The following is a 17,124-nucleotide window of genomic DNA, read 5'->3' on the forward strand; positions in this document are numbered from 1 at the left end:
TAGCTGCTGTACGCACTTGGGTAGCTGTTGCGGACCTGTTACGTTGATTTGTCAAACGGATATATCGGTCATCCCTGACCGATGTCACACGCGATCGACCTCCACTGAAACTCCGCGATGCATTTTGCATTCTCTGGAACTTGTTCCATAACCTGCTGACAACTGAACGATCGAGATTGAGCCACCTGGCCACTTCGACCTGACGCTGCCCTGCTTCTAGTCTACCGATGGCACGCCACCTTAATTCATCAGCCAAATGATGCCTGGTTGCCATATTCGACCCTTTCCGCGAACTTGACTCACCTCTGCACTCTCCAGATAGAGACACACACCTCTTCCGTGCACGCGCTTCTTCGACTCCCATACCTGGTACGCCAGAAATCCGTGCGAGGGCACGATGATCGCACTTTATGACTCACCTGTTTTCCCTAACGCATTCGTTGCTTTCTTTCAGCGTGCCCACCACTCTTCTTCTCTTTTCTTCAACTGTTTTTTCTTTTACCTTACATTTTCTTGTTGTTGCTTAATTTCTGGAGGGCAGTGTAGTTGTATTCTCCGAAATCTAATCTTTACACTGATGTACGATGAGCATCATAATTTTATTTCATAACTGCGTTCACAATAATTAAAGCTACCCCTTCCCAAGGAAAATAGCATTGAATTGGATACGAAGAAAACACGTTCTCTCGTTGAGAAGACTCAGTTCCAGTTCGTCGTCTGCTTGTGACGTCACTACTAATGGACTCCATTCTCTCTACTGACAATATTGCCAGTCCTGAGACTTGTTCTTTTGACATCGTTGTTCCGAGGCACTGGCGTACACAGAGGGGGAGCTGAGGAAACTACAGCCCGCTCTGAAATTTTGACAAAATGAACATATTTTCAAAAAAAGCAGGGAAGAACTAGGGAAAAACCAGAGTGGTAAATGAAACCTCACATTAAAATGACCCCCGATAGCAATTTTTGAGAGTGAGAAGTTTATAATACACGAAATATCTTATTGTGTATGCCGCCCCTCAGTAAGAAGCTATGCACTATCCACCTGTGCAGCCCCTCCAGAAAGAATTCCTGCATTCGACAGGATTCCGAGGTAAGTATTTATTATCTTCAACTTGAAAAAGCTTCTTCCATTCCTCTACGCTTAGTGCCCGTTGAGTGCAAGCAACTCACTCCCAAATTTTATTAAAACGCATAACACGAACAAGCACAAATTCAATAAGATAAATTCATTTGTTCAGAACTTATTGTTAGCGGCGTGGCTTTTAAGATCAGACAACTACAGCCCGGTTTATTTAAAATACTAAATATTTGACGTATTCATTCAAATTGTAGCATTTAACTAGAATTTTAAGGCAGATGAAAACAGAATGTTGTACTTTTATTGCCCTCAAAACAGCCTTTTCTATATATTTTTTCTCACTTCTATTCCTCACAGTATTTTTGTACAAGCCTCATGGAACGCGAGGGCCCCTGGCTCGCCTCTGTGTACTCGTATATGCCAAATTTCTTTCCTTGCCAATTCATGAATATTTTTGCCAATATATTACTTCAAATTTTATCAGTATCAAAGTCAAGCTCTTCAAGTAATGAATTGCGTGCAACTGGTTCTCTCTCATGTTACTCATAAGAGTAACTTGGCATTTGCCCCTCCCCCCTAAATTTCCAGGTTTACTAAAATTTACAAGTATTTTTGTTAACCTCCTGGCACCTGAGGAGCAAAGTGATAAAGAATGATATTTGTGATTTCGTAAATGTCACGGTCATTTAACAAATAATCCTGGATGCTATTTTTATCCTGGAAAACTCTGCCCATTTATACTGCATGTCACTCTCATGATGTAATGGTATCTACAATTCTTAGTTAAGATATGTAACTACAGCCTCACTCATTTGCTTTTTCAAGTAACGAAAAACGTTGCTTTTGTAATAACTTTTCCTTGTTTTAACATTAAAGGAAAACTAAAAATAACAAAGATTCTTTATTCTCTGGCCCAAATATAAACATCACGTTTTAACTTAAATATTCCGGCGGAAGTGTAACCAATCAACGAAAGGGAGTTTTAATGCTTGTGCACAAAATGCACGAGGCCCTTTTTTCAAGCAGAAAAACTATATATTTATGTTTCAGGATATGTATTAACAACCTGCGATTTCACTCTCCTAGCATGCTAATGTTTCCATAAAACCCACACACTTTTCCAAGACGAATAGAATCTGTACCACATGGCTGCATGAATTATGTCAAATTTCGTTTTTCAGAGCTCGTAGCGTTGAAACGGGGCTTCAAGGAACAAAACATTACAAAGAGAACTTGTTAGTCTTCAGGTCCTCTGTACGAGGTAAATGTTTGTCGGATTTATTTATTTATTGAACTCAACAGATACATACCTAATTACAGAGCCCACATGAAGGATACATAGTGAATACAATTACATATATTTCTTTAATATAGAGATAGATATTATATATATATACACATACATAAAAATCCATTTAAAATTATTATATATATATATATATATACACACACACACACACTTTATCACATCATTTCATTAGGAAATTATGTGTTGAAGCTTAGGTTATTGTGTTAATAGTGGCTTTACTGAGGTCCCTTACGTTCATAGAAAAGATGTCAATGGTGTTATTCTTGATTAGCAAGTTATTGTAACTGGTGCACATTCTCCACAATGGAGATTTCTTTTTAATTTCAGTTCTAGCCTTCTTTATAAAAAAAACTTCGTTTTGTAGTCTAGTTTTCGACGACGGGACTCAAAAATTTATCTGGCAGAGAAGATGTTCAGCATCTACTTCGTTATTTAACAACTTCCACAAGAATACTATTCCCTGTAACGCTCTTCTATGACACAGCTTTGTAAACCAACTTTCATATATTAGGTTGTCGTAGTGTTCAAATGTGGGGTAAACTTTATGAAATTTCTATTTTAGAAATCTAATAATTTTTAATTGGACTCATTCAATTCCTAAACTGTACTTTGCTGTGTCTGTATTCCATATAATAGATGCATATTCGAGTTTTGGTACAAAACTTTTAGTGTCTCTATACTCTTGGAATCCCTTCCCATTTTAAGAATAAACCCAAGGTTCTTGAACGCTTCACTAATCATTTGTTCTACGTGTTTATTACAAGTAAGAATTTTGTTTGTATATATGTTTAACAACAACACTCCTGCTTGTACATTCACATGTGGGCCCTCCTATCTGTCATACATACAATATTGTTTTTAATGTTCGGCATATTCTTATCTAATGTACCAATTTAAGTATTACAACAGTTTATCTTCCATGTTGGGAAATGATGAGAGTTTATTAACCATTTTTTAGGGTTTTGAGAAGTGCAGGCCTTTTACACTGTATCTGAGGAAGTTTTAGTACCTTACTTTTATAATGTGTTGTGTATGTCCTGTGAAGATTCCTTTACAGCTTTGCACTCTTAATCCTTCTCAAGGGGCAACGGAATTTTCCCGGTATATTCTGAAGGGTGCAAAATGGCCAAGTGTGCCGACGCAACAAAAAAATTTAATTCACTCACTCACTCACTCAACATTTATCATTTTCGTTGCCATTAGCCTGGAAAGACAAAACACAACTCATGCTGATTCTTCATCGAGTTCCTTCGCATGTGTTAGCGTGGCTGTGAGTCTAGAATGTCTGCTGACAGCATGCTAAGGCCAGTGTGTGCAGAAATATTCGAGAAAACCGCTACCACTGAAAGCGCGTCCTCGCTGTTACTTCATCAGTGACATGCGCCGTGGTTTCTTTGCACACGCGCAGAAGAACACATAGCGTCAAGTAGAAGCAGCCTGTTCTGCAACGTCACAGGTTAGTATTGCATCCAACGCGCGCGTTAGGCATGGCCAAGAATGTCGTCAAAATGATCTGTGCTCACTTAACCCTCAAACCTATATTTATCCACGATCGTCGCTTTGGTTTAAACCTTAACTGCTGATCAAGTCTGATTGACTGGAACTTCGCTGCATCTTCAATCTTCCTGCTCATCTGATATAAACTCTTTCCACGTCTTGTTCATGTTAGTCAGGTGGGAGATCCAGTAGTATGCATTGAAGGCCGTGAAAGCAAGGGGGAACAGGAATAGAGATATTACATCAAGACATCCACCTCGCTGTAGCAAATTGGCGAAACCATGACTACATCTTCCACGCGCGTTGAAGCACTTACATCTCCTCCTCTTCGTCACTTTCTCCTTTCTCTGAAAGAGAAAAGAACAATTGGAACTCTTTGGCAATTAATTAATATTTGTTTTCTGCCTGTGTATATAATGTATATAATTTTGTCTGTAGTATTATATGGAAGTGAAACTTGGTCCATTACATATGGACAGAGGAACATAAATTAAGAGTATTTGAAAAGAAAATCCTTAGAAAAATATTTGGACCTAAAATGTATGAGATGACAACTGCATAATTTGTATTCATGTCCAGATATTACAATCAAGAAGACTTCGGTGAGCAGGCCATGTGGCACGATTGGGAGAGGATAGAAGAGTTTACAGGATTCTTGTTGGAAAACCTGATGGTAGAGACTGCTAAGACGAAGATGGAGGGATAACGTTGAGATGAACACAAAGGAAATCGGTAAGGAGGGAAAAGATTGGATTGATCTTGCCCGGGATAAGGTATATTCCTTTTCCGGAATGTCTGGAGTAAGAGAACGCGAACGCATTCTGGGCGCACGTTGCGGCTGTGTGCCTCGTCCATTGAACGCGCAGAGGAGAGGGTTCGCGCGAGAGGGGGTGACTCGACTGGTCCAGTAGTTCTGTAGTAAACATGACAGCTTGCAAGCCTACTAGGGGAATTCTGCATTCTGCACCCTTCCCCGCCTAGTCTGGCCCCGCCCACAAGCTTTCGCCTCTGCGCGTCGCTAGTCCAGACATTCTGGAAAAGGAATATAGGAAGGCTTGTGTTGCTGCTGCAGCAACAAACGGGTTTAAGAAGGCTAGAGAGTGAGTGAGTTTGTTTGTGCCTATGTAAATACTCCCAGTGAACACGTGGTTGCACTTAAAAATTAGTTGCAAAAGTAACTCGATTCTTACTGATGAAAGTTGCCATGGATATTTTTTAAGATCAGGAACTCACCAAAGATAGTATAAACGGTCGTATTGGTTCTATTTTCTGCGTCTTCCCGAGTACATTGCACCTCACTCTGGAAAGAATGAGGGCATACTCCAGCAGGGCTGCCACCACAAAGGACATGCACACCATCATCCACACCTCCATTGGCTTCACGTCGAAGGACGGCTGCAGCTTCTGCCTGTTGGAGTAAATAGAGAATATTTAAAATTAGATTAACAAGCATATTTGCATACTACCAATGGACATGAGTCCGTCAGTGAAGACGTTTTCAAGTACCTTGCATATGCTACAAAGAGAAAGTCAACGTAACAGTTTTAAAAATTGGTTCCTTACATGGACTTATTTAAAAACACGGCGACATTCGTAAAACTTACACCCTATCCGGAAAAGCAATTTTACACTATGTATTGCCTTTTCTTTTTACCATTACTTCGCTTGTCTCAAATTATAGTAATCTTGGGTTGTTTTCACAGGCGTAGGGATGTGACGACCTCATCGCCCAGTGACTTGTTCACTGCAGTTAGTCAACCAACAGAGTGAAATAGTCAACATTTTGCTCTGTTGGGATTTAGAGAGCTGTCCTGTCATGGCTCTACGAGCGTCCCACAATGGGCAGAAGAGGGGTACGGTTGGTGAACTACAATGTGATCCTCCCAGCTAGATCCGAGGGATCCGCTGACCAACGACAGGTGCGGTCCTCCATTCATATTGGGAGTTAGGCGTAGAGCTGACAACTCTGCACTGTAAAAAGACATGTCAAGAAACAGCAATATAAGGCCATGGATGTTCCCAAGGTAAAATATTCCGGAGGTAAAATAGTCCCCCATTCGGATCTCCGGGTGGGGACTACTTTGGTAGGTCCCTGGACTAAGGATAAAATCTACGTTAGGAATAAGGATATTAAATTAGGCACCTGGAATGTTCTGAGCCTTTACCGGCCTGGGGCATTTCAGTGTACAGTTAATGAGATAGTTAAGTATAAATTAGATGTAGTAGCTGTTCAGGAAGTTAGGTGGCCAGGAGAAGGGAATTGTAAAACTAAAAGTTATACTTTTTTCTATGTGGTACTGAAAATCATAATTTTGGAACAGGCTTTTTCATAAATAATAGAATTATCTCTGCTCATAAAACAGTAGAATTTATTAATGATAGGATATCATATGCAGTTTTACAGGGTAGGTGGTGTAAAATTATTTTAATAAACATACATGCACAAACGGAAGATAAAGATGATAATACTAAAGAAGATTTTTATACAGAGTTAGAACAGGTCTTTGATAAATTTTCTCAGTATGATATGAAAATTCTGTTAGGTGACTGTAATGCACAGATTGGCAAAGAAGAGACATTTAAACCCACGATTGGTAAAGCAAGTCTTCATGAATTAAGTAATGATAATGGTATAAGATTGATTACTTTTGCAACCTCAAAGAATTTAATTGTGAAAAGTACCACTTTTAAACATAAATATATCCATAAATATACCTGGTCTTCTCCAGATGGTAAAACTCATAATCAGATAGATCATGTTCTCATTGATAAGAGAAGGCATACTAGTATAATTGACGTTCGTACACATAGAGGTGCTGACTGTGCCAGTGACCATTATTTAGTAATTGCTAAATTAAGAGAAAGACTCGCACTGATAAATCATAAGCAACAAAATCTAACAGTTCTAAAATTTAATACAGGAAAATTTGCTGATGAAAGAATTAAGAAAGATTACCAAATTAAACTGTCAAATAGATTTGATGTTTTGCAGGATTGAAATGATGATGACAATATAAATGAAACAGACGTAAATAAGAATTGGGAGCACATACGTAATGCAATAGAATCAGCAGCTAAAGAAAGTATAGGATACCATAAACCAAGAAAAAGTAAGCCATGGTTTGATAATGAATGTCATAATCTAATAGAAATAAGAAATCAGGCTAGACTTAGGTGGTTAAATAACTCTGATGATACAAATCTAAACAATTATAATAGAATAAAGCGAGAAGTTAACCGCACGTTTAGAAGTAAAAAAAGAGATTGCTTGAAAAGCAAAATTAACGAAATTGAAACAAACAGCAAAAACAAAATTATCAGAGATTTACATAAAGGTGTAAATGAATTTAGAAAGGGGTGGCAACCAAGATAAAGACGGTGATTTTCTAGCTGACCCAAGCGATATTCTAAATAGATGGAAGAACTACTTTAATGACCTTTTAAATGTTCATGTAGGAGATAAACCAGAAGTAAATGAAGTACACCCAGCAGAACCTTTAGTTCCAGAACCTAACTTGACTGAAGTTAAAGATGCTATTAAAAGGATAAAGAATAACAAAGCACCTGGCATTGATTTAATACCAGCTGAGTTAATTAAATATGGTGGGAATTCGTTAATATATCAAATTCATAAATTAATTTGTTTAATATGGAATAAAGAAGAAATCCCTCAACAGTGGAAAGAATCCATAATTGTTCCTGTGTTTAAAAAAGGTGATAAAATGAACTGCAATAATTACCGTGGAATTTCTCTACTCTCAACAACATATAAAATATTATCTAACATTATTTTAACAAGACTAACCCCATATGCTAATGAAATTATAGGTGATTATCAATGTGGATTTAAACGTAACAGATCAACTACAGATCAAATTTTTCACATCAGACAGACACTTGAATAAAAGTGGGAATATAATCAAAATGTCCATCAGCTATTCATTGATTTCAAAAACGCATATGATTCGGTCAAAAGAGATAAATTACATAATATATTAGTCGAGTTTGAAATACCTAAGAAGCTTGTTAGTATGATAAAAGTATGCACCAGTGAAACAGAAAGTAAAATTCGTGTGGGTATTAATGTGTCTGACAAATTTACAATTCATGATGGGTTAAAACAAGGAGATGCATTATCTCCATTGCTCTTTAATTTTGCCTTAGAATATGCTGTTAGGAAGGTAAAAGAAACTAAAGAAGGACTAAAATTAAATGGTGTGACTCAGTTGTTAGCATATGCAGATGATGTAAACTTATTAGGGGATGATACGTATAAATACAATTAAAAATAATGCTAAAATATTTTTCAAAACTGCTAAAGAGATAGGTTTGGAAGTTAACAAAGAGAAAACTAAATGTATGCTTACAGGCGAAACCAAGTGTTAGGTAATAATCAAAATCTAATTATTGATAACTCGTTTGAACCAGTTTCCAAATTCAAATACTTAGGAGTAATATTAACAAATGAAAATTATATTAAAGAGGAAATAAAAAATAGGCTTAATTCAGGAAATGCATGTTACTTCTCCCTTCATAAACTTTTGTCTTTGTGAGTGGAGAAGGTTACATAATTTAGAACTACATAATTTGTATTCATGTCCAGATATTATTAGAATGATTAAATCAAGAAGACTTAGGTGGGCAGGCCATGTGGCACGAATGGGAGAGGAAAGAGGAGTTTACAGGATTGTTGTTGGGAAACCTGATGGTAAGAGACCTGTAGGAAGGCCTAGAAGAAGATGGAGGGACAACGTTGAGATGGACCTAAAGGAAATCTGTAGGGATGGAAAAGAGTATATAGATATTGCTCAAGATAGGGACAGATGGAAGGCCTGTGTTGCTGCAGCCATGAACCTTTGGGTTTAAGAAGGCTAGAGAGTTAGTTAGTTAGAGTTGGGTTGTTTTCATTATTCCATTACGTCGACAATTTACTCCTAAGTACAAAATAAAAGTAGCAAACATATATACATTCATCGAAGACACAAGACTTCAAGAACGCGTAACTGAAAATTTACAATTTTCGCTACATGTGTGTAAAACAATGTGTCCTTAACAATTTGAATCAGTGTCTTCATTCAACTATCAAACGAATTACATTTTCCATTCTGCTCAGAACATGAGCAAGAGACTTCAGTGCGTGGTATTTCAAAGTGTCGAATGGACCCACTAAACGCACGTACCTGAGCGAGCTGAACATGGTGACAAGCGTCAGCAAGGCGGTGAGTATGAGTGCCACCCTCCCGGGAACCATGTTGGGGTCGATGATGAAGCTGCACCAAGAGATGATGACCAACAAACCACTCGGGAAATACGTCATCAGGAGGTGAGTGGAGAGTCCCCTACGCAAATACATGTGGAGGTACAGAGTCTCGTTATCTGGAACGAAAGAAAATTTTGCTGAAAACAGAGACGATGAGGATAGCAGAGTTTAAAAATGGAGACGAGAACGAAACAAGCCTTGTCGAGACGAGACCGAGCTTAATATCGGAGAGTCACGTCTTTCGAGACAATTCAAATAAGAGACAGCAATACGATTTCAAATTTTCACGGAAAATTTGAAACCATTTCATTTTCGTATTCTTAATATTATATAAAATATCTTCAGATTGTGTGGATAAAGGTCACTGTATTCAGGAAGTGGTGAAACGTTATAGAAAGTTAGAAATGCTTTTTTATACAATTATTATCGTTATTTCCTGGCAGCTATATCATTCAAGGTGTTTCCTGGACGATTAATTTCAAAACATTTCTGGCCAGAACGATCTCCAGACGTAACTCCCAGATAGACTTATTCCTTTGGAGATATCTCCTCGCACAATCAAATAGCTGCCGGCAAACATTCAACGCCATGTGCACAAGATAGCTACTAGATCATTGCACATGGTGTTAGTACACACAATTGTTAGTGTACATTTGTGTGAAATAAACAATGGTGAACTTTTTCAGCACTTATTACAAAACATGCACGTTATTTTCTGAACACAGCGTGAGCTACGAGGGGCGATCAGGTTGCTCCGACCCTAACATAGAAGGAATGACGTTATGATTGATTTTTTATTTTGTTATTGTTTATTGATCCTTTATATGCTTTCATTCTGAATTGCAAGTCTGAGTAGCGTACAGTTATCTTTTTACAGGGGTTTAACTGAGTGAAGTTGTGTCAATGTGCCAGAATGGAGAAAACAGAGGTGAGAGCGGTGATCAAATATTTTGTGAAGAAAAAGTGGACGGTATCCAAAATTCATGAGGACTTGGTGGATACACTAGGGGACCCTGCTCCTTCATACAGTATGGTGAAGAGATGGTGTCGTGAGTTTAATTGTGGGAGAGAGTCCTGTGAGGATGAACATGCAGGTGGAGCACCAAAAACTGTCATGACGACCGAAAACATTCACAAAGTCCACATATCGTGCTGAAGGATCGTCGAGTCACTATCCGTCATGTTGCTGAGATGTGTGGCCTGTCATATGGCACTATGCAAAACATAATTACCCAGGAATTGCAAATGAAAAAAATTGCTGCAAGATGGGTCCCTCGAAACCTCACCCCAGATTAGAAGCGCACCCGAGTGTTCATCAGTCAAGAACTTCTTGACAACTTTCGTGCTGATATAGACGATTTCCTTGCCCGATTTGTAACTATGGATGAAACATGGGTCCATCACTTCGACCCAGAAACAAAATCGCAAAGCATGGAGTGGAAACACCCACATTCTCCACCAACGAAGAAGTTCAAGGTGCAAACGTCAGTCAAGAAGGTGATGGCCTCAATTACTGGGACTGCAAGGGTGTCCTTCTTGTGGACTATCTACAAAGAGGCCAAACCATCACTGGCACATACTCCAGTGACCTAATCAAGAAATTACAGGATTCCATCAAGAAAGAGAGGCGTGGGATGTTGACCCGTGGTGTGCTCCTTCACCAGGACAATGCTCCTGTCCACACATCACGCATTGCGAGGGCCGCTATCGCAGATGCATAGTTCGAATTGTTGCCCCATCCACCCTATTCCTCAGATTTGGCCCCCAGTGATTTCCATTTGTTCAAACATTTGGAGAATGACATTCGTGGGCAAAAATTTTCTGATGATTCTGAGGTGATAAGGGCTGTGGACTCATGGTTGGAGGACCAGTCGGAAGAATTTTTTTTGCAAGGTATCCAGGCGTTGGAGCACCGATGGGAAAAGTGCATTGGAGTTGCAGGGGAGTATGTTGAAAAATAAAAAAAAAGTTGATACCCTATTGCCGCTCTTTCTATGTTAGGGTCAGAGCAACCTGATCGCCCCTCGTATATTTTATTACTGTTGGATCAAATTCATCGAGTTTTGACTCCAATTAAAAGTTAACCAGTACACCTATATAGAAATGACTTTCATCAAAAGTTGGCTTAATCGGTTCTGCGTTAATCCATGATAATCAATTTCTTTCGAGTATGCCTTTATATTTTTTTAAAAAAAATCGTCGTGAGACCAAAAAAGGTGCTGATCTCTTGGTGTTTTCTCAACAACCACTCTTTTGAAATTCCATAAATAAAAAACGCGCGGTCAGATCGTGGTTAAATTTTAATTCGATTCAGGTAGACAGGATTTAAATACAATTATTAATTTTCAGATGTTCTAATCGGCCAACAAAAAAACTTCTTATCAATTTTGTGAAATAACCTTTTCTTAATAATGTGAAGCCCTAAAAATACGATATTGGTCTTGTTTTGAAGATCTCTGGAGTTGTTTTTTTAAAACAAATTGCCGCCGCAAACTCAGATTCAACGGAGTAGCGATGTGTGTTGAACGTGGCAACAGCGCACGCGCTGACGCTTACCCGACTCGCATATTCCACGGTTCAACGCACATCACTGTTGAGCAGTGTTCTATTAAGATGGAGCTTACCTTCATCCCGGCCCGTCTCAAATCTGAACTTGAAGTTGGGCAATTCTAGGTCGTTCTCGCCCCATCCGTTGCCCTTTATGCTGATGGCTCCACGGTAGTCCCAGGTCAGATTCACAAGCGTCACTGTCGAAGCTGCAATAAGCACGAGTTCAAAATAATATTTCAATTTCGAATACAAAATGTATACATTGACAAGACTTTGTAATGGATGTGGAAGCCTGACTTGTTATAACGGGTGGGCCACCCTTGTGGTGTGTACCTTGTCCTTTAGGTAACCCCACAGGAAGTAGTCCGGTGGAGTTAGATCCGGGGATCTGGTTGCCCAATGGACATCACCGAATCTCGAGATGAGCCTCCCCGGGAAGTGTCGTCGAAGGATTGTCATTGACACTACTGCTGTATTACTAGTGGCACCATCCTGCTGCAGCCACATGTCCCTTAGGCCAAGCCGTCTCATTTCCGGTATGAAGAATGTTCGTAGCATCGTGTTGTACCGCTCAGTGATGACTGTAACGGTGTCATTCTGTTCGTATTAACAAATGTTCTCGTCAAGGTGGTGTCCATCTCAGGGATGTAATCTTCAAACACTGAACACAGTGCAAAACTCCCGTCCTTTGGCAGTGTTTTCCATATATTTGGTAATAAATGTTGCTTCCTAAATGCTCCACATATGAACTTGAAATGAGTCCCATCAATATGGCCCACCCTGTATATATATATATAAATAAAATGTTTGCTTGATTTATTGATTTGATTTATTATACTTCGCTTTTCTGCCACTTTTGCCTAATCGCGAAGATGGGGATGAGTAATGATGTGATGACGTTGAAGAAGGCTCACTCACAAAGAACAGCCATGCCCAGGTCATGCTACTTTACGGACACACTAGCATAAAGTTGCATTACCCGTATATTACGATAAAAGTTGTATATTCTAATGAAACCCTCCTTTTACGGTTTTTGAAATATATTCCCCCGTACGAACTAGTCAAATATATTACATAAACTTCACAACATTCAAAGCGCGAGTATTGTGGTGTTTACATTAAGTTACCATATTAATTATATTTACCTAAAATACTTAATGTGAAATTTACTTTGAAGTCCATGAAGAACTAATTACAATTCATAATTTATATATCATTACAACACTAGCAGATTTAATTACTGCTGTGCTACACACACCACAGTCTATTTGTTACAGCCAACAAACCGGAGAGTACATAGAAACGTATGTGGCTGTTCATGTTTACTATTTACTTCAAAATAGTATTCGTGTCCGTTGTGAAAGTAAAATAACAGTATCACAGTAGGAAATTTAGACATACGAACTATTTATTTAAAACAATAATAATTAGTAGACTCTTCACTCAACAAATAAAATATTCGCCTCAATCATTTATATAGCTGTATTGGTCGAATCTTTTTCTTCTTTAAGCTGCCTTGAATAAACAGTCGAACATCTATTGCCTATCTTCTTCTGGCCAGTGTGCTCCTTAAATCTGATTGGTAGTTCTATGGTATTAACCATGGATTTAGAGACGGTTTCTAATTCTGTCGGGGACTGAATAAGAGAGAGCTCTCACGCGATCGTTAAGTAATGAAGCTATAAGTCGATGGCGAAGTGAGGACGTACCTAACTGCCGTGTGAGACTGGCTTAAATGTCTGTTCCGAGCACATTTCGAGGTCACCTTTCAATCTAGCAACCGAACATCCCGGGTCCGAATCCCGGGTATTCATTGCGAGTATCCAGTCATCAATTTCATGAATTTATCACTCATTCTAGCCGTCACGATTAGCCAAAAGTGCACCAAAAGCGACGCTAAGCAACAACAATACATATACGATCCCGAAGTGACAAAACAAAATATATTTTACAGAACCTCGAGAGTGATATAGGTAGTTATCTAGTTATCAGTTTTGAAGACTTAACGTTTTATTTGTAGACATGGTGGACAAAAATCATTTTTGATGGTTTTTTAAAATTTAAATCTTTTTTTAATTATTTTTTTAGAACACGTTTAAAATTGCCTATATGAAAAACTAAATATGCTGACCAAGGCAGTAATTTATTTTATTAAAAACATAAACTAAAACGTAACGTTTCAACCTTCTAGCAAGGTCTTCTTCAGACACTGTATCAAGTACAAAAGTAACAAGATACACAAAAAGGGCATTATATATACACACAAACATTACTCCCTCCAGACTATTAGAAAGTTGTTAGGAACTTTCTAGCAGGTGGGTTTCACTTTCCAACTGTACTTTCACCTAAAAGGCTAAACATAATTACTTTCATATAGAATGTGAAGAGATATTCATATAGAATATCTCACTCTCTTTTTCCTTCATTTTTCTCCCTTCTCCTCTCCTCTTTCTCTCTTATCCTTTCCACTCTTTCTAACACCTTCTTCCATTCTTTGTTTAACTTCAGTCCCCCATTCCAGTTCATTATGTCTTCTTCACCTGTCTTCTCTATTTCCTTGGTTTCCTTCCATTTTCTCACTAGCATTCTCTTCTCCCTTCCTATCTGCTTAGCCTCATCCCACTCTATGTCATGTCCAGTTTCTCTCGTGTGTTTAAATATTGCATTTCTCTCTCTCTTAAGTCGTACATCATCCCTATGTTGTTTCAACCTGTCTTTCAGCCTTTTTTTCGTTTCTCCTATGTACACACTCTGACGTTCTTTACATTTCACTTCGTAGATAATCCCTTCCTCTTCCTCTTCTCTGCTCTCCTTTTTCTTAGTTTATGTTTTTAATAAAATAAATTACTGCCTTGGTCAGCATATTTAGTTTTTCATAATCATGGAAACAAGGCTTAATGGTGTTATAATTGCCTATATGTTTTTTCCACCATACATATAGGTATTTACAGAAAAGATTCTTCTAGTAAAAGGAACTATAAAAATATTTGAATAGATTGATTAAAGCAAATAAATAATTATTTGTAAATGAACATTTCTCTGTTTTTGAAACTATAAATATTTCAGTAACTTTTCTTCGAGCTAAAAATAAAACATTGTGTTGGTACTACACAATTGTAACTTAATATTTTTTACAGCCTTTGTAGCTGAATTTTGGCAATTGTTTAAGAAATAGTTTGCACAATATCATCTGCCATGATAATGACCCAATTTACGGTATTTTGTATATTATTATACACAAAATGTTTGATATTTTTGCCTACAAAAATTATTGATTTTAAATCAAGAGAAGTTTAAGTGTGTTTACAGTTTACTTATTGCATTTCCTTACATATGAGCTTCACCTCATCAGTACATATATTTTATTTCCTTTCTTAGAGCTTAATAAACACCATTAAATGATTACGAGAACCCGGGAGAGGTCGCGCGGGTCACCATGACCCGCACCTAAGTTTTCTTTCTTTACAATTCCGTTAGGGTCCGCAATAAGCGATTGATGCTTGTAGTAGCTGCCCAAGGAATATAGAGATTAGGTAAAGCCATCCGAAGATTGCCGATCTTGCACGAACGCGTGACGTCACCGGAGAAGCAGTGAGCTCGGCTGAAGCAGACGGCCCCTAGCATTTATATGGGAGATTGAGAGAGCGAAAGTATATTATTATTTTTAGGAGGGGGAAAATAATAATTGTCATCCTCCAAGATGGTATCGAGGCATCCTTTTAATGATTAGTAACATAATTGAAAACGCGCTACTTTTAAAAGGGGGCAAAGTACATGTGAAAAAATGTATTTTGAAAATCCATGTTCCTGAAACTTTCTGACCGATGCGCTACAAAGAAAGTTGCGTGTTCTCCTTTAGAATTTCGTCATTTTACAAATCGTAATATAATTTTAACAAAAACGTGGCATGCTAAAGAAGAATTAAAGAGTTTAAAAAAATAATTGATTAATAGACTTAGTTTATTTTACTTCGCTTATCTGTCACATATGGCTAATCGCAAAGATGAGGATGCGTGATGATATGATGGAATTGAAGAAAGGAAAGTAGACCCATGCCCGGGCGGGGATTCGAACCTGGGGGCCCTTGGCATCTTAAAGCGTTGTGCTAACCACTTCCCCACGGAGGTCAGCATTACAAGGAAATAAACAGAAAATGACAATCATATGGCATCTATGTTTTAATATGCGAGAAACATTTGCGAGGAGGTTATTGAAGTAACAAATAATTATTACAAGACGTTGTGATGAAAATTATTAATATATCTGAAATATCGAGAGTTGACCTTGCAGTCTCTAAATGTACTTTTAGGGTTACGCAAAACCTTTACTCAAAATTGCTAGTGTAAATTTATAAGCTATTAAAATTTAAAACTTATTCCTGTTCGAAAAGAGAAACTGCCAAGTCAAATTAATATTTCGTAGAAATACATATATTTGTCTTTCATGAGGCCAAGAGAGTATTTGGAGGGTCGCTGGCTTGGGAAGGCTATAGCCCCGGATCTCGATCTGCAAAGGGGCTTCCAGTGGGAAAACATTGCTATGAAATAGTCCAGAAGAAGGGTCGAAATGATTTTTTTTAAATGGCTCAAGAATACAAAGATATAAGTGGATATTTGACAAGCTTAGTCTAAAACTTACAACTGAAGTCGTACGTGTGTGTGTGTGGGGGGGGGGGGTGGCTACGTGAGGTAACACAGTGGAATATGATTCACAATACTAAAATTAAAATAAATATGTGGGAACAATAGAAATCAAAATATGTTGTAGCTAGTGACAGCGCAATAGTAAAGATGGAGGGGTAAATCATATTTTCCAGGGGCAATCATTTTTATTATTCCGTTACATACGACACAAAAATGCATATTTTGGCTAAAACAGCATTCATTCATTTATTTATTTTGTCGTTTTACTGGGGGCAGATAAGAAAGAGAGAGAAATTGTCGAACGAGAATAGGGGGGCGTTCCTGCTCCCCCCCCCCTGTAGTGTGGTCATTGCCTATAGCTATGATGGAGAAGAATGCACCAATTACTACGCTATTAAATGAAACAGATACTTTTAAAGCTTTTAATCAAATTATTTGTGAACTATGATTTAAATTTAGAGAGAGCACATACCTGTTTAATTGAATTTGAATGAGTTAACTTCTGAAGCCTGCCATTTCCGAGCCTTCTTCCGGTGTGACTGCACTGCCCTTTGAGCCCTAGCTGCTGCGTTCAGGTGGCGGAACGAGCAGAATACTGATTAAAGCAAATATGTGACAAATATATATAAAGAAAACAACGTGTTGAAGCTATTCACGGCGCCAAAGAAAAGACAGAAGAGAAACGTGGAGAGTGCAGTGATATTTTACGGGAAGCAGCAGGCACGTATCCAGGAATTCCTTTCGGGGCGCCGGCTGAACACCATTTTTTAAAGGGGTATCACAATTG

General features: G+C 38.1%; 1 protein-coding gene across 1 annotated transcript; it reads right to left on the reverse strand.

The window, feature by feature from the left end:
* Window positions 1-3,643: 3,643 nt before the first annotated feature.
* On the reverse strand, window positions 3,644-9,224 carry LOC145999382 (glutamate-gated chloride channel subunit beta-like). Its single transcript, XM_083136326.1, has 3 exons — window positions 9,065-9,224; window positions 5,118-5,292; window positions 3,644-4,231 (listed from the first exon to the last, which is right to left on the reverse strand). Exons 1-3 carry the CDS (start codon window positions 9,199-9,201, stop codon window positions 4,004-4,006), a joined length of 540 nt encoding a protein of 179 aa, XP_082992452.1. The 5' UTR covers window positions 9,202-9,224; the 3' UTR covers window positions 3,644-4,003.
* Between the last annotated feature and the right edge of the window lie 7,900 nt (window positions 9,225-17,124).

This window comes from Lepisma saccharinum, chromosome 15 (genome assembly GCF_977018435.1).
Source record: "Lepisma saccharinum chromosome 15, izLepSacc3.1, whole genome shotgun sequence".
NCBI lineage: Eukaryota > Metazoa > Arthropoda > Insecta > Zygentoma > Lepismatidae > Lepisma > Lepisma saccharinum.

Excerpts from the sequence above, each read along its gene's own strand:
- LOC145999382 (XM_083136326.1), bottom strand. The coding sequence starts at position 9,201 with ATGACGTATTTCCCGAGTGGTTTGTTGGTCATCATCTCTTGGTGCAGC. Across the intron at positions 5,293-9,064 it reads ACCATGTTCAGCTCGCTCAG|GCAGAAGCTGCAGCCGTCCT; the intron begins GTACGTGCGTTT and ends TTACTCCAACAG. Across the intron at positions 4,232-5,117 it reads GACCGTTTATACTATCTTTG|AGAAAGGAGAAAGTGACGAA; the intron begins GTGAGTTCCTGA and ends TTTCTCTTTCAG.